Source organism: Hipposideros armiger, unplaced genomic scaffold (assembly GCF_001890085.2).
Source record: "Hipposideros armiger isolate ML-2016 unplaced genomic scaffold, ASM189008v1 scaffold_130, whole genome shotgun sequence".
NCBI lineage: Eukaryota > Metazoa > Chordata > Mammalia > Chiroptera > Hipposideridae > Hipposideros > Hipposideros armiger.
Genome location: NW_017731480.1, coordinates 889,601 through 913,297, shown reverse-complemented (window position 1 = coordinate 913,297; position 23,697 = coordinate 889,601). Strand labels below are relative to the sequence as shown.

At 37.5% G+C, this 23,697-nt stretch overlaps 1 protein-coding gene across 5 annotated transcripts in view; it reads left to right on the top strand.

Moving 5' to 3' along the window:
* CDIN1 (CDAN1 interacting nuclease 1) overlaps nt 1-23,697 on the top strand; it is a 245,025-nt gene that overhangs the window by 134,003 nt on the left and 87,325 nt on the right. For 3 of the 5 annotated variants that reach the window (XM_019649177.1, XM_019649175.1, XM_019649180.1), the window contains 2 exons: nt 2,859-2,924; nt 3,515-3,620. In XM_019649177.1, the coding sequence (XP_019504722.1) occupies nt 2,859-2,924; nt 3,515-3,620 (172 nt within the window). Of the gene's footprint in view, nt 1-2,858; nt 2,925-3,514; nt 3,621-7,778; nt 7,836-7,862; nt 8,017-23,697 lie in introns of those variants that run through there. The other 2 variants (XM_019649176.1, XM_019649179.1) reach the window with 2 other exon arrangements.

Below are 23,697 nucleotides of genomic sequence, written 5' to 3'. Positions count from 1 at the left end.
TCGTGAACAGAGAATGATGCCAAAGGGAAGAGTGTGGGCCGAGGACTGAGTCATAACCTCTAGATCCTAGCGTTGGAATCCTGTACCACAAAATGGCCAACCAAATTTTAAATCCATACCCAATGTTTTGGATAATGACCTGAATGGTAGGAAATTTTTGAGGTCTGGGGGCCCAGAAATCAGGACAAATGGATAGGGCTGACCTTAAAAATCTCCTAGTGGGATGATCAGTGATAGCAACTTCTCCTGGGGCCTAGACCAAGCGAACAAGGCCACTGGTTCAGAAATGCTGCTTCCTATCTGTTTAGGATGCTACTGATCTATTTAGATTTTTATCTCTTCTACAGTCAGTTTTGCAATTTACATTTGCTTGTACTGTCATTTCCTCTGAACTTTGCCAAGCTGTTCCTTAATAAACATGTTCCTCCTCTCTTAATAAACCTAGTATGAAAGAAACGATGTGAAACATTGTACGCAAGGCAATGGGAGTTTAGTAAATACAGGAGAAGGTAGCCAGTACATAACATAGTATTTCAGATGTGTGGGATAACACACACACACACACACACACACACACACACACACACACACCGGGGGTGCCCAAAAAATGTGTGCAAGTGGACACTGGTCAGCGTTGCTCATGCAGTAGTTCGCCATAATGAGAAGTATCTGGACGCTGATGGGAACCACTTTGAGCACCTCTTATGATTGCAGAAGTCAAGTATAGCTTGTAGTCATCTTTTGTTATCAGTATATATATTGAGTTTTACAATTTTAATAGTTTTTTTTTCCTTTGTTAAAATGTGTATACATTTTTTTGGCACCGTGTGTGTGTGTGTGTGTGTGTAGAAGTCGAATATCACTAGTGGTCACACAGACTTTTATTAGCTAAACTTTGAGTAAAATGACTGTTGGATGAACTTCATACTGAGAGGGAGGAAAGAGGGGTGGGGAAGGGGGAGAAAGCAGAGGAGCACAAGTTGTACTTTGAAGTTCTCCCCAGAAAGATGGAAAGATTCCCTGGTCTCTCCTGATGTTTTATGTCCAGGTGTGGGAGTTTTAGTTTTTAAATTTCACATTAAGTAGGCCGTGAACTTTAAATTGTAGGTATTGTGTTAGTAACTGTGGTGCAGTGAACAGGAGTACAGCATCTGCCTTTTAAAGGGACATTAGTGTGCGCATTTGGGTTGCTGGTGACCTTTGAAATTTTGTTTTGAGCTGCCGACAGAAACATAATCATTTTTCTTTCTGAAACAGGTTTTAACATCTACAAACGTTGATCAAGCTAAGTTAGTTTTAATAAAATATTAATCTCTCTTTTTTTAATGTCAACCCAGCTCTTAAAACTGTTCATCAGCTACCTGAAACATAAGCTCAAGGCACTTGAGTTGATTTTAATAAATGCCTTTTCCATTAAACATTCTTGTGGCTGGAGTGCAGTTAGAGGATAGAAATTTTTCCAGTCTTGTTCATCTGGTCTGCAGTTCAGTGTTCCAAATTCTCTTGTGTTTAAAGTCAGATTACTTTTATTTGTACTTTCTTATCTCAATTGTTTTTTTTATATATTTCAAAGATGGGAGATTGTTCTGGATTCTGGTATCAATCCTTCAAAATCTGGGTGGTTAAAAGATACCAAGTTTCAATACAGTTTAACTTAAATACCTAGTTTAAACATGTGTCTTGTCATTAAAAGGTTATTTACGTTTAAAATGCTGACCTTTCAAGATGTACACAAGAGTGTTCTCAAACAGAGTTTCTGAACATTGGCCATGAAACCACTGTCTTGGGCTGACAAATGGGTTGGAAATAAGCTACCCAACCCTGGGAATGGGCCATTAATTTTAATCAAAGGTGATGCAGGAAGGCGAATGGGACGCATGACAATGTCAACAGCCGAGTAGGTGTTAAGAGACCACACAGCCTTCCTTGTTACTTGGCTGGGCCATTAGTTGAGGTTGGGTGAAGACAGAAAGCCATGTCTGGAATTGAATGACCAGGTCACTCCAAAATCTAATGGAGAACTCCTCATTTCAGAAATCACATTGTAATGCCATTAGATATGAAGGACAGCATTTAGAAAATATCGGATGGTTTTTTTTGTGTGTGTTTTTTTTTTATACCGGGCACCTAGCTAGTTTTTTCCAACTTTGTCAAGCTCTGTTTTCTAGCCTCCTTTCCTTCTGAATGGATCATTGATATTTACACAGGATCAGGAAATCGAACAGACTTAGAAAAAAAATCTCAGTGTGTTTGCTTGACAGAATTACATATTGTTAGTGGTAAAACTCTGGTAAATGCCAGAAACAATAGCATACCAAAGGATTTAAGCAGGGTAATTAAGTCCTTGTGGCGATCTCGTTGTCCTTGTCCCTCTCTTGTGTTCTTGTCTGTAGGAATAGTTTTTCACTAATAGAAACTAAACTTTCGTAATCACTTTAATGAAAAATATTTGTTTTATAATTGTAACGGCCACTGTGCATGTGCCTTCCTGTAAATTGTCAGGATTGGCTGATAACATTAGTGATATTCATAGTAGTAAAGCCTTTTCTTTTAATCAGCAAGTATATTTCATTATTTTGAGTATTTTCAATTATAAAAAAAGGTAACGTATGACAGCTTGAATTAATGAAGTTTATAATAAAGACATAAAAATGCAGAAGGGACAAAGAGGCATTTTTATATCTATGCTTCAGGTTTGTTAAGAAAGTTCATTTATTCTGACACAGTATTGCATACATAAGAAAGATATGTATGACTGCATTAATAATTTTTATACATTTTTAAGAAAGAAAAGCAATTATATTGCTGTCTTGTTAATGGAATACTGTTATAAGTAATAGTATTTGTTCTTCCTATAGATGAAGATCAGCTCCGTGCAAAGGGTTATGACAAAACACCAGACTTTATTTTACAAGTACCAGTTGGTAAGTCCTTAAACTCTCTTATGCATTGGTTTATAGAGAAAAGGGATGTGTTTTTTTCCATAGATTTTGTTTTTTGTTTTTTGTTAATACCAACAAACGTTACCAGAGTAGATGGTATCTAAATGGGTGAAATCATTGAAAAAGACTATTTTAGAATAGCAGAAAATAATGGGTTCAGAAGAAATCTATGCCTTAAAATCTTTTACATATACTTGAGAAATAAACTTGTCTTCTGGACATTTTGGTTGCTATTTTCAAGTCATTTCTGTAAATATTGCATTTCTAAAACATGGTTCTGTTGAAAAGCCAGGCTCACTTTCATTTGTTTTCACTTGACTCGTCCACATGTACACAGTCTCAGACTAGGAGAGGGACTTCTGAAGACGATGAAAATAAAAGGGATGTGACTGCAGCATAAATGTTCCTCGTAACGAACGTATACGATGTGTTGTTTTATAATTACATCCACAGATGACAGTGAGGGCTAAGCCTCTTCTCATTAATATGAAGCATAGAGAGGCCTGTACAGAGTTCAGCATGTTCAATCTTCCCTTCCGTTTGCTCTGTATTAGTAATGCTTTGTCCCTTAGCTGTAGAAGGGCACATAATTCACTGGATTGAAAGCAAAGCCTCATTTGGTGATGAATGTAGCCACCACGCCTACCTGCATGACCAGTTTTGGAGCTACTGGAACAGGTAAGGCCCCATTATTTTTCTCTTAAGATAAACGATACTCAGCTGAAATCTCATTAGAAAAAATATTTTGTTTAGCTGGTAAAAATGCTAGTCGCCTTTGTTTCTAGTAAATACAGAGACTTGATTAATGTATTCATTTCAGGTAATTTCAACTTCTCAGCTTGTATAATGTTGCTTCATTTTTTAAAGCTAAGAAATCTCTGCATTAAGGTCAAAATTAGTATATTTGCCATTTTCCCTTTTACAGTGATAATACTGGTGTCACTTAAAATATGGATAATAAGATGTGATGCATATTATGACATTGACACTGATGTTTATTTTTTTGGTATGAACTTTATGCTTACTGTCAAGACCTTAGAAAATATTTTATCCTCGTCTTTCTGAGAATATCCAAACAATATAAAAGATCAAAACGATTTACCTTGCAACAGTAGAAAACAGTTTACCCACCAACCTCAGTCAACATTCCTGAAGGCATGAAAATGTCAGCGATTAAGAGAAAGGCGGTGTTGATGGCGGTGGCCATATTTGCCATATTATTAATGCCATATTCCTGATTACCCACCATGTGCCTAGGCCTGCACATTATCTCAGTTAATCCTCACAAGGAAGTTACTTTTATTCCCATTGTACAGATAACTAAACTGATACTCAAAAGGAAGGAAATAATATACCATACAGGCAGTCAACCTGGGCCTGCATTTGTCTTTCTCTCTTGCTAACCTGCGCTATTTCTAGCATAATTCTATTGCTGTTTACAATACAACTGTTGAAACTGAGGCTTTTTGTATTATTGAAATCCCTAGTTTTCACACTACTCATTTTTCCCTTTGGAACAGGAGGTGGGTCAAGTGGTAACCTTCCTAGATTAACTGTGGTCCTTGGTCACTGGCCAACAGTAAGAATACAATAATAAGATGACACTGACCCAGATCATTAAAGAATGAGACAGTAGCATCTGTGGACAATAGCCTTGTCCTGGGGAAAAGAAACAGTGACAAGCTACAGAATTTGGCATTATATTGTTACTCAGCCTTACAAAAGGCCAGCAGACCTCGCCCGTAGCAGCTGTGCTAAACTAAGCCCACTTTTTGCCATGGTAACAATGATCATGACAAAATGCTGAATGTAATGGCTTTCTTGATTTTCTTGTGTAATTGTGCGTGGCATCCGAGCTTTACTTTACAGGGATGGAGGAGGAAAGTGCAAAATGTTTTAGAAATCATTGCTGCTTCAGCGTTTCCTGTCTTTTATTCAGCCATTATTCAAATTAGCAGTAATGTGGCAAATTGAATTTTTGATTTTTAGCAATTTGATGATGAGTTTGAAATAGTAAAGAAAGCATCATTTTTGATAGTATAGGAAAAGCAATGACAAGAAAATCAAACTGCATCAGTTTAGGTTGCTAAAGGATTTTTAAAAACTGATAAACTCAGTCTTTGTGCATTGAGACTGTTTTCCCCCCCTTTGGTAACGGTCAATTCTTTTAGGAGGAACAGTAGTAGAGCTTCCTTAAAAATTCCATAAGCATATCTTCATTCTACAACAACTATTTTTTGAGTTCCTACTATGTGCCTAGTACTCAATACTATAGATGCTGATTAAATGATGTAATTACCTGTGTGATAGATCTATGAATTATTGACATAGTCGGAGGGGATCTGAGCAATGGATAATTTAATACAGTTAGTTGCCTTTGGACTATATTTTAGATTATTTTGTTGCATGCTACTTTTTATATTCTAATGATGTTTGACTTATACCACTATTTATTTACATTCCCTAAACATGTAGTACTTTGAATACATACCGGCGATGTGGACATAATTCGTTTAGGGTATGTTGTGTGATAAGGGAAAGCCAGCCTTGCTTTGGAATGTTTCAAATCATTCAGGGAGGTAACACTCTACACAGAAGTCACTAGTGTTACTGCATGTACACAGAGAGGCCACGAAATACAAGTAGTGCTGACATTCAACATGGAACATAGAAGCATTCTTGGTTATAAAATATTGATTATTATAAACTTACCAGTGATGGGGCATCGTTACCAGTAGAACTTAGCCCATTTATGAAAGTCTGGGACCCTTCTCTTCATGTTTTGATTCAACACAACTCACAGAGCAGTTGCTGAAATTCTTCAGAGTTGGTAGAAACCACCCCTCACAATATAGGTAGCTTTTCAAGGGGACTAATGGTTGGCATTTGGGCAGATTGCTTTGTTTGTGTGATAAGCCTCCAGTTGACATAAAAACTGTTACCTAATTGTCACACTCTTTTTAGACTGGACTTGACAATAGAACTACTCAATATTTATAGAATCATGTCTTTGTATAAATCCCCTTTCCCACACAAATAAGTACAGACCCTCTAAATTTTAGTTTAATATTTCCATAAGAGTTTTCTTTTGATGTAAATTGATAGATATTCTTACGCAGCCTTTCAGCAACTTTCGACAAAGTTCATCACACCCTCCCTCTTTATTAAAATGTCTTCTTTTCTTGGCTTCCAAGAGATATTCTTCTGGGTTTCTCCCTGCCAAAGCTGCAGCAGCGTACCCAGTTTTCTGTGTGGGCTCTTCCTCGTCCCAGCTCTAGGCCGAGGGCCCCAGAACTCAGTCCTCACCCCTCTTCCCTTTTCTATCCACATTTACTCCCTGGGTGTTTCCTTGGAGATCTTACTGGAGACTGGCTTTGTTTACTATCTCTATTCTAGTATCTGCTCATTTTTACCCTCAGCCCTAACATTTCCCCTGAGTACAATTTTTCTTTTGCCCCTCCAGCTGTATACTCAGCACCTTTTCTTGGCTATCTAATAGGTGTTTCATACTTAACATGTTAAGTTAACATAACTTAACAATTATACCCTTGGTTTTCCTCCCAAGCTCAACTAATGGCACCACAATTTGCCCAAATACTCAAGCCAAAAATCTAGACATCACCACCAGCAGGTCCTTGCAGCTTGATCCTCACCATGTCTCAAATCGTGCCATTTATCACCACCTCACCTGCTGTCACCTCAGTGGCTGTCATCGTCTCCTGGACTATTGCTGTCGTGTCCAAACTGGTCTCCTTACGTCAACTCTTGCACTCCTGTGGTCAGCGTTTCATAGCCCAGCCAGAGCGACTCTTGGAAAATATAGATCAGACTGTGGCACTTCCCTGCTCAGAACTCTTCAGTGGCTTCCCATCACGTTTAAAATAAAATCTAAACTCTCTACCATGACATCCATCCCTCTGCCTGACCCTCCACCCTGGATTCTTTCCACACCTACCTCTCTCCTCTCACCTGACATTCTCTCCCCGTCTTATGCTTTTCCGGCCACACTGGCTTTCTTGGCCCTCTTAAATCTACACTGCTTGTGTCTACTTCAAGACCCTTACTCTGGCTAATCCTTCTGCTTGGAATTTTCTTCTCTCGGATCTCCCGCTAGCGAATTCCTCACAACGCTCAGTTCTCTGCTCATATTTCCCGTCCTCCCGCCCAGTCTCAAAGGCTCACCCTCAGCCACCCTGGCTGCTGGCTTGGCTTTACTCCTTCCTTGTACTTAATCCTTGTCTGAGTGAATGAATAGACTCTGGTTGGAAACATTTTATGTAAACACTAGTTTGCTTGTTTGAATACAAGGCTTTAAAAGAGCTTTACCTTTTATATGGCTATTTCGAATTACCATAGGTAGTATGCCCCTCCTTCCTTTGTAATCAAAAAATTTTTATTTTTTGCAATGCGGCCAGAGATATTGAGCACAGAATATAAGCTGGCCTTTCTTGCAAGTAGCCCCCATCTCAGATATGAACCTTGATTAAATAGCTCCTCAAAACTCTACAGCCTCTACTTCTGTGCAGCTAAAGGAAATAAAGAGTGCCTCTGAGAAGCAGCATTTGGACCATAATATATGTAGCCCCAAATTATATAAGGCTATATATACAGCTATCTAGAAAATACACACATAGTTATGTGCGTGTGTGTGTTATCCCATATACATAGGGCTATGTATACAAATTGTATAAAGCAATGTATTTTCTTATGCAGTCAACACACACGTGCACACACACACACACACACACACACAAAACCCTCATTCTACTGCTCTAATTTAAAAAGTGAGTTCTTTAATGACTTGACCTACGTTACTAAGTTTATTTTCATATTCAGATGGTGACAGGTAAAGAGAAACTAATTCTACAATCTGAGGCCAAATTCCATACATGGGTTCTAACTTGTGGCCTTTCAACGAAGCAGGAGCAGACATCTCTGCTCACTTGAGTGAGTCTGGAGATAAAGCGAGTCAGTTTGAATGAAAAATTGAATGACCCGAAGTAGCCAAGAGCCACGTGCAGTACTTGGACAGTGGCCAACGACTACGGATCAAGAACGAGGAAAACTCAAGTGCAGGTTCAGCCCTGCCATGGGCCATTTGGGCGCATTCTGGCACCCGGTCATCAGTGGAATCTATTGAAAACCAAAGTGCACGTTGTAGGTCTACCTCTCTGCTTCTCTCATAGAAGATGTAAGCTTAGTGACTGGAAAGAATAAGGCAAAGTTTTGCCTGAACACAATTTTCCAGTTTAGTGACCCTTGAAGAGATGGAAGGGTCTGTCCAGCTCTGGGGTTTGAATCCAGCCAGTGCCACTTTCTCACCCATGACTGAGAGCAACTTGTTTAACTTCCCTGAGCTTTTGTTTTCTTCTCAATTAAATGGGGTTAATAACACCTCCCTCACCATATTGTTGTGGAGATCAGTTATTTAATGCATGTAAAGCACTTTCCCAGTGCCTGGCAGTGAACAAATATTAGTGCCCCTTCATCTTTTTTCCTGTATATCACGGTCTGATGAAATTCTAAGTAGGCATTTTTAATTTGCCAGATAAACTCCTCCTCGGCTAACCTCAGCACTCAGCTTGGCTGACATCTCTTTGGGAAACCTTCCTGTAATTCCAAGATTGGGTTCAGTGCCCCTCCTGTGTTCTGCTAATAATTTCATAGCATTTATCAAATATTGTAATTGCTTATTTATTTGTCACCCTCCTTCTGTTAATATTGAGTTCCATCTTATCTATGTGTTTTACCCATCATCAAATACCCAGAAGCTGGTGGAATACCTGGCACTTCACAGTAGATATTAATTGAATGAATGAATGAATGAATGAATGAATGAATTTTCTGATAAATGACAGACAACAACATGTTGCATCAACCATAAAGGATTATGTCAGACATTGTGATGCTAAACCACAATGGGGCGAAAACTTTTTCCTTAAAGATGCCACTCTGAGAACAGTGAGAAAAAAGGCCTCATTTTTCTTTCTTTCTTTTTTAATTGAGATATAATTGACATATAACATCATATTACTTTTAGGTATACAACATGATTTGATATTTGTATATAGTGCTAAATGATAACAATAAGTCTAATTAACATCCATCGCCATATGTAGTTACAGAAATTTTTTCTCGTGATGAGAACTTTTAAGATTTAATCTCAGCAACCTTTGAATATGCAATACAACATTACTAACTATAGTTTCCATACTGTACATTATATCCCCAAGACTTATGTATTTTATAACTGGAAATTTATACCTTCTGATGCTCTTCACCCATTTTTCCCACGCCTAGTCCCCCTCCTCTAGCAACCACCAATCTGTTTTCTGTATCTACGATCTTGTTTTGTTTTGTTTAGAATCTACAGTTTAAGTGAGATCATATGATATTTGTTTTTCTGTGACTTAATTTCACTTAGCATAATGCCCTCAAGGTTCATTCATATTGTCACAAATGGCAAGGTTTTATTTTAAATGGTTGAAAAATATTCCATTGTGTATATATATGTGTGTGTATATAGATAGACGTACCACATTTTATATATATATATATATATATATATATATATATATATTACATTTTTTTTTAGATTTTCCCATAAATGGACACTGTGTGTATCCATATCTTGGCTATTATAAATAATGCTGCAATAAACATGGGGGTGCATAAATCTTTTGAATTAGTGTTTTGGATTTCTTCAGTTAAATACCCAGATTTCTGGGTCATATGGTAGTTTTGTTTTGTTTTGTTTTTAAGATTTTATTGGGGAATTGGGGGAGGGGAACAGACAAGTTGCTGTCCTTTTGTTCTTCAGCCTAGTTGTGGAGGACATCGCTTCACTGGCCCATGTTGGTATTATCATTGCGCTCTTCCCGGCTGAGACAGCCACTCGCCGGCCATCCGGCCGCTCATGGCAGCTCTTGGCAGCTACAAAAGCACACGCCAGCTGCCAGCCAGCCCCACTGCAGCCTATGCCATCGCCAGTGACTCACGGCAGCCCAGCTCCAGGTCGAGCTGTTGTTCACCATCTTAACTGTAGAGGGCGCAGCGTCACTGGCCCTCATGTGGGATCCAAACTGGGGTCCTGCTGCTCAGAGCTGGCATCCCAAGCCAGCTCTTAACCAACACACCATTCAGCCGCCCGGTAGTTCTATTTTTAGTTTTAGAAACTCCATACTATTTTCCATGGTATCTGCACTAATTTGCATTCTCACCAACAGTACACAACAGTTCTTTTTTCTGTATATCCTCGCCTAAACTTATTATGTCTTATCTTTTTTATATTAGCCATTCTAACAGGTGTGAGGTGATATTTCATTTTGGTTTTGATTTGCATTTCTCTGATGTTGAGCACCTTTTTATATACCTGTTGGCCATCAGTACACGTTCTTTGGAAAAATGTCATCTGCCCATTTTTCAATCTGATTGTTTGTTTGTTTGCTGTTGACATATATGAGTTATTTAGGTATTTTAGATAATAATCCTTTATCAGATATATGATTTGCAAATACTTTCTGCCATTCAGTTGATTGCCTTTTCATTTTGTTGATGGTTTCCTTTGCTGTGCAGAAGCTTTCTAGTTTGATGTAGTCCCACTTGTTGATTTTTGTTTTAGTTGTTTTACTTTTGGTGTATGATCAAAAAAATTATTGCCAAAACCAATGTCAATATAATGCCTATATTTCCTTGTAAGAGTTTTATGGTTTCAGGTCTTACATTGACATCTTTAATCTATTTTGAGTTAATTTTTATGTGTGATGCAAGATAGGGGTCCAGTTTCATTTTTTTGTTTTGCATATAGCTGTTCTGTTTTCCCAGCACCATTTATTGAAGAGATTGTCCTTTCTCCACTGTATATTCTTGTCTCCTTTGTTATAAATTAATTGACCATATATGCATGGTTTTATTTCTGGGCTCTCTGTTCTGTTCCATTGATCTACGTGTCTGTTTTTCGCGCCAATGCCATACTGTTTTGATTACTATAGCTTTGTTATAGAGTTTGAAGTAAGGGCGTATGATGCCTCCAGCTTTGTTCTTCTTTCTTAAGATGGCTTTAGCTATTTAGGGTCTTTTGTGATTCCATACAAATTTTAGGATCATTTGTTCTATTTTTGTAAAAAATGCCAGTGGAATTTTGATAAGGATTGCATTGACTCTGTAGGTTGCTTGGGGTAGTATGGACATCTTAACAATATTAATGCTTCTAATCCATGAGCACAGAATATCTTTTCATTTATTTGTATCTTCTTCAATTTCTTTCATCAGTGGCTTATAGTTTTCAGTATACCAGTCTTTCACCACTTAGTTAAATTTATTTCTAAGTATTTTATGATTTTTTATGTAGTTGTATATGTGATTGGTTTTTCTAATTTCTCTTTCTGATAGTTCATTATTAATATGTAGAAATGCAACAGATTTTTGTATATTGAGTTTGTATCCTGCAACTTTACTGAATTCATTTATTCTAACAGTGTTTTTGGTGGAGTCTTTAGGGTTTCTATATATAATACCATGTCATCTTTAAATAGTGACAGTTTCATTTCTTTCCAATTTGGATGAAAAATGTCTTATTTTTCTAAAAATCTTTTACAGACTATTCAGATGTATAGACTTTGCAGATATATTTCATGAAATGTAGCATAAGTGTATTTAAGTGTTTTAGATAAATACTTATAATTTTATATTGATTTTTTGCTTTTGCAAAACTTCACCCAGGTCTCTCGCTTGAGGTTTGACATGGAATGCTTTGAAAACCCTGAGAAGATGTTCTGTGGTTACTTTAGGATATGCATGAACCTGGGCTCGTCCTAGCACTTGGGGGGCCTGGGGTGAGAGTGCAAATGGAGGCTTGATACCACATGCCTAAATAATTTAAGATTGCATATCAAGTTAACCAATATTAAATAAAATATATTTTATTCTATATGAAGATCTGGAAATTTAGGTTCCCATTAAGAATTACCAGGCTTTCTTGGCTCTCCAGGCTGCATGTAGGGATAGGCGGCCCTGCCACATAGCCCAACTCCCTTCTCTTCCTACCCTTTGCTCCCTTTTACATCTGGAAAGTTGTCAAGCACACCCCAACCTGCACCTCCAAGCTCCACGTACATTCCCCAAGCCATGCCCTTGACGGTCTCGCAGGTCAAATGTGCACACTGTCGTGGTCTGCCCTCTTACCAGACAAATGACCCTGAAAGAGAAGGCTGTGTGGGCTCTGGGAGTGGTTTCAGCGCGATTTGAGTAGGAAGTTCTGAGGGTCCTGGTACATGAAGTTTGCCTAGACAGGGACGGTGGGGGGACAGACAGATGGGGATGTGCCTTCGGCCCCACAGACTCCTCACCCCAGAGGGAGCCAGAGCAAAATCGTTTAAAATTTTATTGGAAAATGGGATCCAATAAGAGCCCATTGGATCCAGCCCATGGGCTCTTCCTGCCTCTGTCTAAAGGACAGTGTCAAGTGAAGCCACTATGTGTGTCTTCCAAAGCCATTTCTTATGCTAATGTTAGGATATGAGGAAAGTGGAGCCACAGAGGAAATATGGTCTCGAGCACATTTATGTATCACCGAAAAGATCAAGAACGGAGTTCCATTTGCTGGATTTTTGAATCTGTGGCTCCAGAGAGTCTGCTCTCCTCGAGGCAATGCTCGGCTAATACCTTCTGCCACAAGAACTGATGTGACTTGAGTTCTTCCTTTAAGTATTTTTAAAGATTGGTTATTTACTCAATGGTTTCGCGATTACATTCTCCGGTCTGCGTCAACTTGAGAGGTGGAGCATTTAGAATGGGGCTGCCAAGCAGTTAGAGTGAAGGAAGGTGTTTTTCAGAGGATGTCCAACATTTTTCCTGTCTTAAGATACTTCCAGGAAGCCTGCAATTAGCCAAATCACAGATTCCCAGTTATTTCAGTCTTCTTAAAAACAAGGCTGATCACATCTGTCTTAAGTTGGAGTATGTGCCTCAGCAATAGAAGCTCTTGCAAACCTTCAATTACAGCAGCCTCAGAAAACACTGCTGCCATGTACTAACAAGTAGTCATCAGGAGCAAGAGACAGATTGACTAATAATTAGCAAATGCACTGGAGAGGACCTCTCTAAAGGTAAAATATAATAATTTGCTTTTCCATCTCTTATAGTGGAGATGGTGGGGAGATATTGCTGTCCCATTGTTCCAGACAAACACATGACACTGTTATGAGCTGGAATAACCTCAAAATGTTTGAAAGTATGAGGGGTCTTCTGTGCATATAGTATCTTTATAAGAATGATTTCTCATAATGGTTAAGTACCATTCTTTTTTCTCCATTTGGAATGTGAATAGCAACAATTTTCCATACCAGGGAATTCATATTTTCTGCAATGTTAATCTCTTTCAATGTTAAGTTTAAATATAAAAGTGAATAAAGAATAGATGTGTTGTCTTAGGCCCTTTAAGTGATATTTGCAATAAAGAGATGGTTTTTGAAAAACTGGAATGAGTTAATCAAAGGGTTAAAGGGAAAGAAAATAGACCTACAAGGAAATATCAATGAATTTACAATTTCTCAGAAAGATATTTGATTACTGTCTTCAAGCATATACAATATTGGGAGGGAGGGTGCATATTGACCTGTTTACCACATCCAGGAGGCTAAATAATTGTTGAAAGGATAACGCCTCCTGTTGACCCATTGTGATAGAGTTAGTGTGAGTCACCTATAGTTTAGAAATGTTACCCCAAATTAGACTAACAAGCAAATTGGGTGACCATTCTAAAAATAGAAATACAACCATTGTGATCATACAGAGAGAGCAAAGGAAGAATAAAAGAGATTCTGCCATTAGGAAGTGACTCAGGCGCACAGTTAGAGTCAGGAGCCCAAGAATACAGAGTCTGTTTCTGAGATTGACTCTGGAATAATGGAGGTCAGATTGAAATTGATGCTAAAATGCCTTGATGTCTACCGGCAGTGATTTTCAAACTTCACCACATACTAAAATCACATAGGGAGCATTTTAAAAACATTGATGTGGGCTTTATCCCGGAGAACTGATTTCATTGGTGTGTGGTGGAGCCTGGACCTTGGGAGTTTTTCTTTCATTTTCAAATCTGAAAATGGTCATGCTAATTTGCATTCAGCATTGAAGTCAGCTTCTTTACCTAGCCTGTCTGCTTCTATAATAAACAGGAGTCTTAATGAGAAAAATAATAGCTTTGTTAAGGAATGAGTACTGGTTCAGATCAGCAAACATTTCACAGGCACTGGGTTAGTCAACAGGGACCCAGCCTCCACCTTGAGAGGCCTCAGTGAGGACTGAGGCAGTAAATTGCAATGACGGAACCTGAACCCGGGGCTCCCTCTGAGCTCTCACACCTGTGCTTTCTGCTTCACCGTGCAGTGTCATGTCAGTCACAGTGATAAATCTGTTCTAAGAGGCTACTCGGGCAGTTTATGGGTTTGCTAAGCTGAAGCCAAAAAGTTCTCCAGCATCCTAGGTCTAGATATTCACCTGTGTGTGATTGGAGCACCTGGACCAGGTGTTCTCTGTTGCTCTCTCAAGTGCCCTTATTCCATTAATATATTCATATAAAAGCCTGTCGTATGTGCCTATCCATCCAGAATAGAACAACTCCTAAATGGTTGGATTTGAAATCCACAGAATCAGAGTTTTTGTGTGTGTGGTACAAGAAGAAGTAAGCACGTAAAAAAATAAATCTTTTAATAAATAACAATATCTTTTAAAACACCTTTAATGAGATATAATTGACATACAATAAACTGCACAGATTTAAAGTGTACAATTTGACAGATTTTGACATATGTGTATACTCTCAAAAAACTATCACCATCACGAAGACAGTGAACATACTTACCACTTCCACAAGTCCCCTGTATTCCTTTATAATCCCTCCTCTCAGCTCCTTCAGGTCTCTCTGCACCTAGGTAACCACTGATCTGCTTTCTGTCACGTTAGATTAGTTTACATTTTCTAGTATTTTCTGTAAATGGAATCATACAGCATGTGCTCTTTTGTTTGGCTTTTTTTACTCAGCCTAATTATTTCAGTATTTATCCATGTTATTGACTATATCAATGGTTCATTTTTATTATTATTGCTGAGAAGTATTCAGTTGAATGGCTGCACCCCTATTTGCTTATCTGTTCACTTGTGGGTGGACTTGTGTATCGTTTCTAGTTCTCGCTATTAGTTATGAAGCTCCTATGAACAGTCATGTAAAAATCTTTGCCTGGTGTCATTTCTCTTGGCAACACCTAGGAATAAAATGGTCTAGATATATGGTAAGTGTGTTTTCATGAAATGATTAAACTTTTCCAAAGTGGCTGTACCATTTTACATCCCCATCAACAGCCCACATGAGTTTCAGGTGCTCCCCCATCTTCCCCATCTCTTGGTACAGTCTTTTTAACTTGAGACTTCCTAATAGTTGTGTAGTAGTGTCTCAATATGATTTTAATTTGTATTTCTGTAATGACAAATGATATTGAGAATCTTTTCATATGCTTATTTCTAACTATTTGTCTCTTTGGAGAAGTGCTGTTCAAGTCTTAGGCTCATTTTTTTTTAAGTGTTTTCTTACTGAGTTTTGGTAGTTTTAAAAAATATTCTTGATATAAGTCCTTTATCAGATACAAATATGTGGTCAGATATGAAATACTGTCTCCCGGTCTGTGGCTTGTCTTTTCATTTTCTTAACAGTGGATTTCAAGATCAGAAGTTTTTAACTTTAATGAAGTCCATTTTACCAATCTTTTTCTTTTATAAGTTATGTTTTTTCTGTCATATCTAAGAAATCTTAGAGATTTAAAGAGCTAAAGAAATCACAAAGATGTCCCCCCTGTTTTCTTCTAAATATTTATAAACTTAAATTTACATTTAGGTCTAGCATCCATTTCCAGTTAATTTTTATACATGGTATAATGTATGGATTGCAGTTCATTTTCTTGCATATGAATATCCAATTGTGGCAGAACCATTTTTTGGAAAGACTATCCTCTTTCTCCACTAAATAGCCTTTGCACATTTGTCAAAACTCAGTTGATCATATGTGTGGGTCTTTTTCTGAATTCTCTAGTTTATTCTATTGATCAGTTTTTCCATGTTTATATCAATTCTACATTGTCTTAATGAGTATAAAATTATAATTTTGAAAACAGATAGTATAAGTCCTCCAACTTTATTTTTCTTTTTCACTGTTATTTTTGTCTATTCTAGGTCCTTTGTATTACCATATGAATTATAGAATCAGCTTATAAATTTCTAAAAATTTCTGAGATTCTGATTAGGATCACAGTGAATATACAGATCAATTTGGAAAGAATTGATATCTTAATTGATATTGAATCTTCTGATCCATGAACATGGTATCTCTCCCTTTATTTAGGTTTTTTACTATTTTTCTCACTGCCCTATAGTTTTCAGTGTACACATCTCTGAAATTTTTTTGTCAGATGAATTTTATGTTTCTTGATTCTATTGGAAGCAGTACTTCTTGTTTCAATTTCCAGTTGTTTATGTTACTGTGGATAAATACAATTGATTTTGTATATTGATCTTGTGTCTTGCAACTGTGTAGAACTCACTTATTAATACTTCACCTTTTTGGTAGACATCATAGGATTTTCTGTATAGACAAATGTGTCATTCGTGAATAAAGACAGTTTTACTTCTTTTTTTTATTTGGATGCTTCCTTTTTTTTTTTCTTTTTTTTTTTTAATAGCTAACTGCACTGGCAAGAATCTCCTGTACAAAGGTTAATAGTGAAAGTGCCCATCAATGCCTTGCTCCTGATCCTGGGGGAAAGGCATTCAATCTTTCACCATTAAGAATAATATTAGCTATAGGTGTTTTGTAGCTCCCCTTTATCAGATTGAGGAAACTGCTTTCTATTCCTAGTTTGCTGAGAGTTCTTATCAAAAATGGATGCTGGATTTTGTCAATTGCTTTTTATGTATCTATTAAAATGATCGTATGGGCATTTTTTTTAATTGGTTAAAATGGTGAATTACAGTGATTGATTCTTGAACTTCATACCAACCTTGCATCCCTGAGATAAACCCCATTTGGTCATGAAGCAGTATCTTTTTTTATATTTTGTTGTATATGATTTGCTAAAAATTTGTTAAGAATTTTTGCATCTTTGTTCATGAGTGATATTGGTCTGTGATTTATTTTTCCATCTTAATTCTTTGTCTGGTTTTGGTATTAGAGTAATGCTGGCCTCATAGTATGAGTTGGGAAGTAGCCCTTCCTCTTCAATTTTCTGAAAAAGTTTGTGCAAAATTATTATTTCTTCCTTAAATATTAGATAGAATTCCCTTGTCAAACCACCTAAGCCTATTTTCTTGTTGGAAGATTTTTTTTTTACTACAATATCAGTTTCTTTAAAAGATGTAGGGATTCAAGTTATCTATTTTTGTTTCTTAAATGACCTGTGGTACTTTGTCTTTCAAAGAATTTGTTCATTTCATTCAAGTTGTGGAATGTGTTGTCATAAATTGTTCAAAATATTCCTTTATGCTTTTAAATATCTGTAGAATCTGTAGTGATATCACCATTCTCATATCTGATATTGATCATTTTATCTACTTTTCTAGATCAGTCTGCCTAGAGGTTTATCAGTTTTATTGGCCTCCTGAAAGAAACACTATCTAGTTTTATTGATTTTTTTTCTATTGATTTTATTTTTTTCTTTCATTGATTTCTACTCTAATTTATATCATTTCTTTTATTTCATTTCAGTTTGATTTGCTCTTCTTTTTCTAGTTTCCTAAGGTGGAAGACAGAAGTTATTGATTTTAAACCATTTTTTTTCCAATATAGGCAATTTAGTGCTGTAGATTTGCCTCAAAGTGTTGCTGTAGCTGTATTCCACAAAATTTTATGTTGTGTTTTCAACTACATTTGATTCCAAAGCTTTCTAATATTTCTTTTCATTTTCATTTTTTCTTTGACACAGGCTGTTTAGCAATATGCTGTTTTGTTCCTAAATATTTGGAAAATTTTCACACATCTTTCTGTTACTGGTTTCTAATTTAATTCCATTGAGGTCAGGAACAAACGTGAATTCTTTTAAAGGTGTTGAGATTTGTTTTACAGCATAATCTAACTGCCTGGCCATCCCGTTCTCCCAGCTGTATCTCCTCAACTTACACAGAGAATACTGGGCTTCACCTAGGTTCCTCCTCCCCTCCTTGCAGCCTGCAAACCCTTTTCAAGCGGCAAGCTGGGGAAATCAAAGCATTCACATCTTTTGTTGCCCATCACTCAGATATCACTGCTCCTCATTGCTTGATGTCTATTGTCATGTATGGTCTGTTTTTTAAGTTATTTCCAGCGGGAGGATAAACCCAGTCCCTGTTACCCCATCTCCAAGTAGATGTCTCTCGATTAATTTTTAACACATAATTGAACACATTATAAACCAGCTTGTCTTGTTCAACATTAACTTTGTATCTTATGTATGCTATTTAATTATAGTCTTCACTGTCATCATAAACAAATTTTCCTAAGCATCGACTATGAATAGAATGATCTATGAGAGAGGAGTGTACAAACCTTCAGTTTCCTTGATTTGGGCATCTCTCGCTCAAACCGACATCCACATATTCTACCTCTCTTTCTCTCAGGCTCCTGAGAATTGGAATAGGATTTTCAGTGATTACTTTTTGCCCATGAAAAGGGAAGGCTTTTGGTGGTTAAGGCCAAGGATTGGATAATAAGCCAATGGTTGTTCGAAAGCAGCTTTCTTTGGTCAGCTTTGGATGAGCTATACTCACTAAGGGCTTCTGCTGCCTCCTGGACGAAGATGAGCTGGCTGTCGTTGGTGAGCGCTAGCCTTGTTCACAGCAGCTGTGCCTTTTCTCTCCCTTTTCTCCCCCTCTACATATAAGAGATGTGTTGTCACGTTTTTTAGTGTCTTCTGCTCTTAGCTGTCATTCACGAATCTCCTGGGATGGGAGACTTAATAGGTGATGAGGCTGCATTGCTCTAGCTTGCCCTTGCTCATCTTATTCTCACACACGTGGAGTATAGAAAATGAGCCACAAATGCAATTTGCGTGGCTCCTACTTCTCCTAAAACGGAAACCTATATGGATATGCAATAGCAATGGTAAACGTTCTTTACTTCTCATTTCTAATTGACTCTCCAAATCATATTCATGTAAAAACTAAGCTCCTATGAATTCCATTTATCCATTAACACAAACTACTTTTATTCTTGTGCTTTCTTGCTCTCTCCTTTGTAGTCTTAGTCTACTCTTATGACTTGACTGAATTCCATTCTCTTGGTTTACTCCCTTTTCTCCCTTAATCACTAACATTGAGATGTTTCCTGTGTCTTGTTCACCCTTATTTTCTCACATAGGCTGTACCAGCAAAGAATCTTGTTTACCGTTTCCTGCTTCTCCTTATATATTCCTTTTTGCCATTCCCTTTCCTTTGGTAGCTGGCAGCTTTGCTAACCATCACCACCTCCCCATTTTAAATCTAGTCCTATCGCTTCCCTGAGAGCTCATTCCAAGTGATCATAAATTCAAACTTCATGCAAAATTTCTTTATTTAGTAAAGGGGATTTTTTTATTCAGAAAGCTCATCAACTTATGTAAATTTGAGGTTATCACAGTCATCCTTGATCATGTCAGCTGTAATACTTCCAGAGCGTTCTATACTGATTATGAAAGTGGGGAAAACTAAGTCATTGGCTGGGTGCGTAGGCCAGGCGTTCAAACCATATTGAACTCAACACTAGACCAAAATATGTTATCAACCCCAATTGCCTTTCATTGTTTTAATGTGCAATGAATATTTTTACCACGACATATTCCTAATTCCACACGTTCTAGCAAAGTAGCCCATCAATAGTTGCACAGATATATGACTGAATTCAGTAGATACTGAGTTCCTTCTAGGTAGAAGCATCATACAATGCATTTCAGAGCATAGATAGATTATCAAAACCTAATTTACCTGCAAAAAATTTAATTCAATTAACAGAGAAACAAAGCTTATACATAGATCACAAAAATAACTAACACTGAACACCAACAATGTTCAAGGCACTGGTTTAAGCACTTACATGTATTATCTCTTTAAACCACATAACAGGGCCGCCTGAGTGGCGCGTTGATTAAGAGCTGGCTTGGGGTGCCATCTCTGAGCAGCAGGGCCCCGGTTCCGATCCCACATGGGCCAGTGACGCTGCCCTCTACAGCTAAGATGATGGATAACAGCTCAACCTGGAGCTGGGCTGCATGAGTTGCCGGCGCTGGCGTAGGCTGCAGCCCCTGCTTCAGTGGGTTGCCATGGGCTACCGTGTGTAGCCAGCAGCCAGCGTGAGAGGCGAGCAGCCGCCGTGGGTGGCCGTCCAGAAGCTGGTGACTGATCTGCCTCAACCAGGAAGAGCGCAATGATGGTGCCAACTTGGGCCAGTGAAGCAACGTCCTCCACAGCTAGACTGAAGAAAAATAAAAAAAGGACAACAACTTGTCTGTTCCACTTCCCCCCAATTCCCCAATTAAAAACAAAAAACCAAAAAAAAAAAAACACATAACAGTCCTATGAGGTAAGTACTAGTATTTTATCCTCATTTCGTATGAGAAAGTTGAGCCATGGAGACAGTAAGTGCCCAGGAAACAGTCACAGAGCTGGAAAGCCAGGGGAAATTTTTAAATAGAAGAATGGCATGATCAGGACCTAACTTTAGGAAGGATATTCTGGTAGCAATGCCTAGGGTACACAGAAACAAGAAGTTGGCGATAGGAACACAACTGTTCTTCCAGTCATCTATTGTAAAATAACCCACTAATTCCCAAATTATAGTGGTGGTAGTGGAAGTGGAAGGAAACTGTATAGACATACAAAGATAATATAGACAGGACTTACAGAATTTGGCAAACACCTAAGTGTATTGGGGGATGTGGAACAAAGATAACTTTGAGGCTTTGATATTGGTGATGGGGACAACTATGATGCTGTTAAGGAATTGAGAATGGAAAATAGTCTAGGTTAGTGGTAACTTCAGTTGCAATATTTCAAGATGTCCAAAGGCAACTGGGTTGTATGATAGGAGTCCAAGTGATAGATCAGAGATAGATTGATTTAGGGCTCATTCACAGTAAAAACAGGTGAAATAAATTTTCACAGAGGTAGGGAATAGAGAAGTGACTGTTTTATGGACAGAGAAAAAGAAGATAACTGTGGTATAATGGCATCCATAATAAAATTTAGAGAATTGATTAACAATAAGTATTCCTCTTATAGCAAATGAAATTATTTCTAAATTAACTAACTCCCAACCTTCATCTCATACATTTAAACAACTGTAAAGTAATTTTAGTCTAGCTGCTTTGAGTCTGTTTATTTGGAGTATTGATCCTTAACCTACGATCAGTTTCTGTCATGAGTTAGTGGGTTTAGAAAGTTGTACCAAAATGTAAGAACCCGGGGCTTTTAACAATCACACTTGAAAGAAACCTTGGGAGTTGCATTTGTCAAGTAGCTAGGAAAACCATTCATGCATAACACCGTCCAAAGCTCCATCAGCAGCCCAAACATAAAGAACTGAAAGGTCATTCTTCTTCCTGCGGTGTGATGGTTTGTTGACGTATTTTGACACACCAGTACAATGCTGAGAGGATCTGACCTTCCTGCAATACTGAGGGACTCAGGTTTGGTCAGGTTACCTGACACTCACTGCATTGCTCTCTGCCTTTCTCCTTTGCAGATAAACACACTCAAACATGAAACAGATAAACCCACTCAAACAGGAAATGCTGCCTTCTCTATAGAAATATATAAAATTGTAAATGAACATGAATGATTGCTTTTTAGGTTTCTTAGCCACTGTTCTCTGGTTACCATCAAGCTGAAAACCAACCTTACTTGGAACTAGTAAGGCTTTTAATTAAAAGACATTAAATTTGTTTTTCAAAATGATAAATGTGAACGGCGATTGTTAATGCTTGAAAGAGAAAAACTAAGCAAACAAGGAGGCCTCTATGCTGTGTTACAGTCTTCATCTTTGTGCTAGAAACCAATTTTTTGGAGTTCAAATGTTTGAGGATTACCTCTAAAGTGCAATATCAATGTACATAAATGTAAATTTTAAATAGCTTTGAAGTAGTTGCCACGGCACTATATCACATGTCAAGAGGTTGAAGAGTTAGGTGGAGGCCAGAGAGCTGTCAAGAGAATTTTCTGTCACGTATAAATATATTCTGTGTTAGATTTATATACTGTGAAGTAGCGTTTTGACTAGTTACCCATGTTATTTCTTAATTCAATATCATGGTGATGTGAGAACAGAAAGAGAAATGTGTACCATTAATGAATTTCTAAAACATGAAAGTCATGAGCTAAACACTTTTTAATGAGGATCATCTATACAGAAAGATTTTCTTGCCGTTTTCTCAGCTAGTAAATATAAAATAAGTGTAATAGTATTCTCCAAGAATTTAGATTACGCTTTGCAAAATGTAGAAAGTTTTTTGTATTTGTTATCATATTGGAAAAAGGAGTATTCAAGTATTTCAGTCATATTTCCAAATGTGATCATTGTCTACTAAATTAAGATACATTTGTCCAAGATAAGTATTTTAGTGGCATACCTAAAATTAGGACTAACATTTGGAAGTACATAGTTGTATAACGATTCACCTATTTTGCACAATCTCTGAACTTTCCAGTAGAATTCTGGACGTCATACATCTTTGTTTGTATTGTTTCTATTTCTATTTTCTCCATCCTTTCGGATGTCTGGTCACTCAAAACCAGTCCTCAGCATGGACAAAGCACTTTCAGCTCCCTCTAGGTCACCACAAGGCTTCAGCTCCAATTTCCTGGTATCCTTCATTTAGACTAGACCTCTAAGTTTGTGTGTTATCAGAACTGACAGACCTGATACTGCTCTGCTGCCCAGGGCCTGGTCACACACTCTCCACTGTGCCAAAGTGCGGCCACCCCCATGGACCTCACCTTTCAGGATTTATGTAATTTTTAATTGACACCTATATCTGACATTACAGGTGTTACTTCTCCTTGTAGAGGCTTTGTCTACATAGGAACAGTTGAAAACCTCTTTTCACTTAACCATTACATGGATTAATTTTACTTAACGATGGCAGGTTTTCCTGCTGAACCTCAAATGGTCAGTCTTTTCTTTTCTAACCATTCTCCATGTAACATTGTAACCTCCCGCTCACAGCATGCTGACATACACACACACACACACACACACACACACACTATTGTCACTAATTGCTCATTGAGTACACAGCAAATCCGTTTGAAGTGATGGAGAAAGGGTTAAGGCCTGACAGTGTTTTTACTGGATTTACTAGTGACTTACTGTCTACACACTTCTTTCCTCTAAATTCATCCCTAGATACACAGACATAAATTAACCCAATTTTTTCTAGTTTATGGCGTTTTATATACCTCTTTTCCTCAGAAAGTATACCACAAAGTTATGTTGTTTTGCTAAGTTCCTGGCCTTCTTTTATAAATCCTTAGTAAAATTTCTTTCATTGTGGTGAGTAAAAAATATATTCAATCAATTATTTAAAAAGGCAATAATTTATTATAGTTGATCATAAATGTCAGGAAGCAAAGACCTAGCTGAAGCATTTTGTCACTTATCATGCTGTTTTTCTTCTAATTAGTTAATTTACATTTTACAAATTAAGGGTAAAATTCAGACAGAAGATAACATCCTAGGTTTAACTGACCTATATTTGTATCTGCCAAA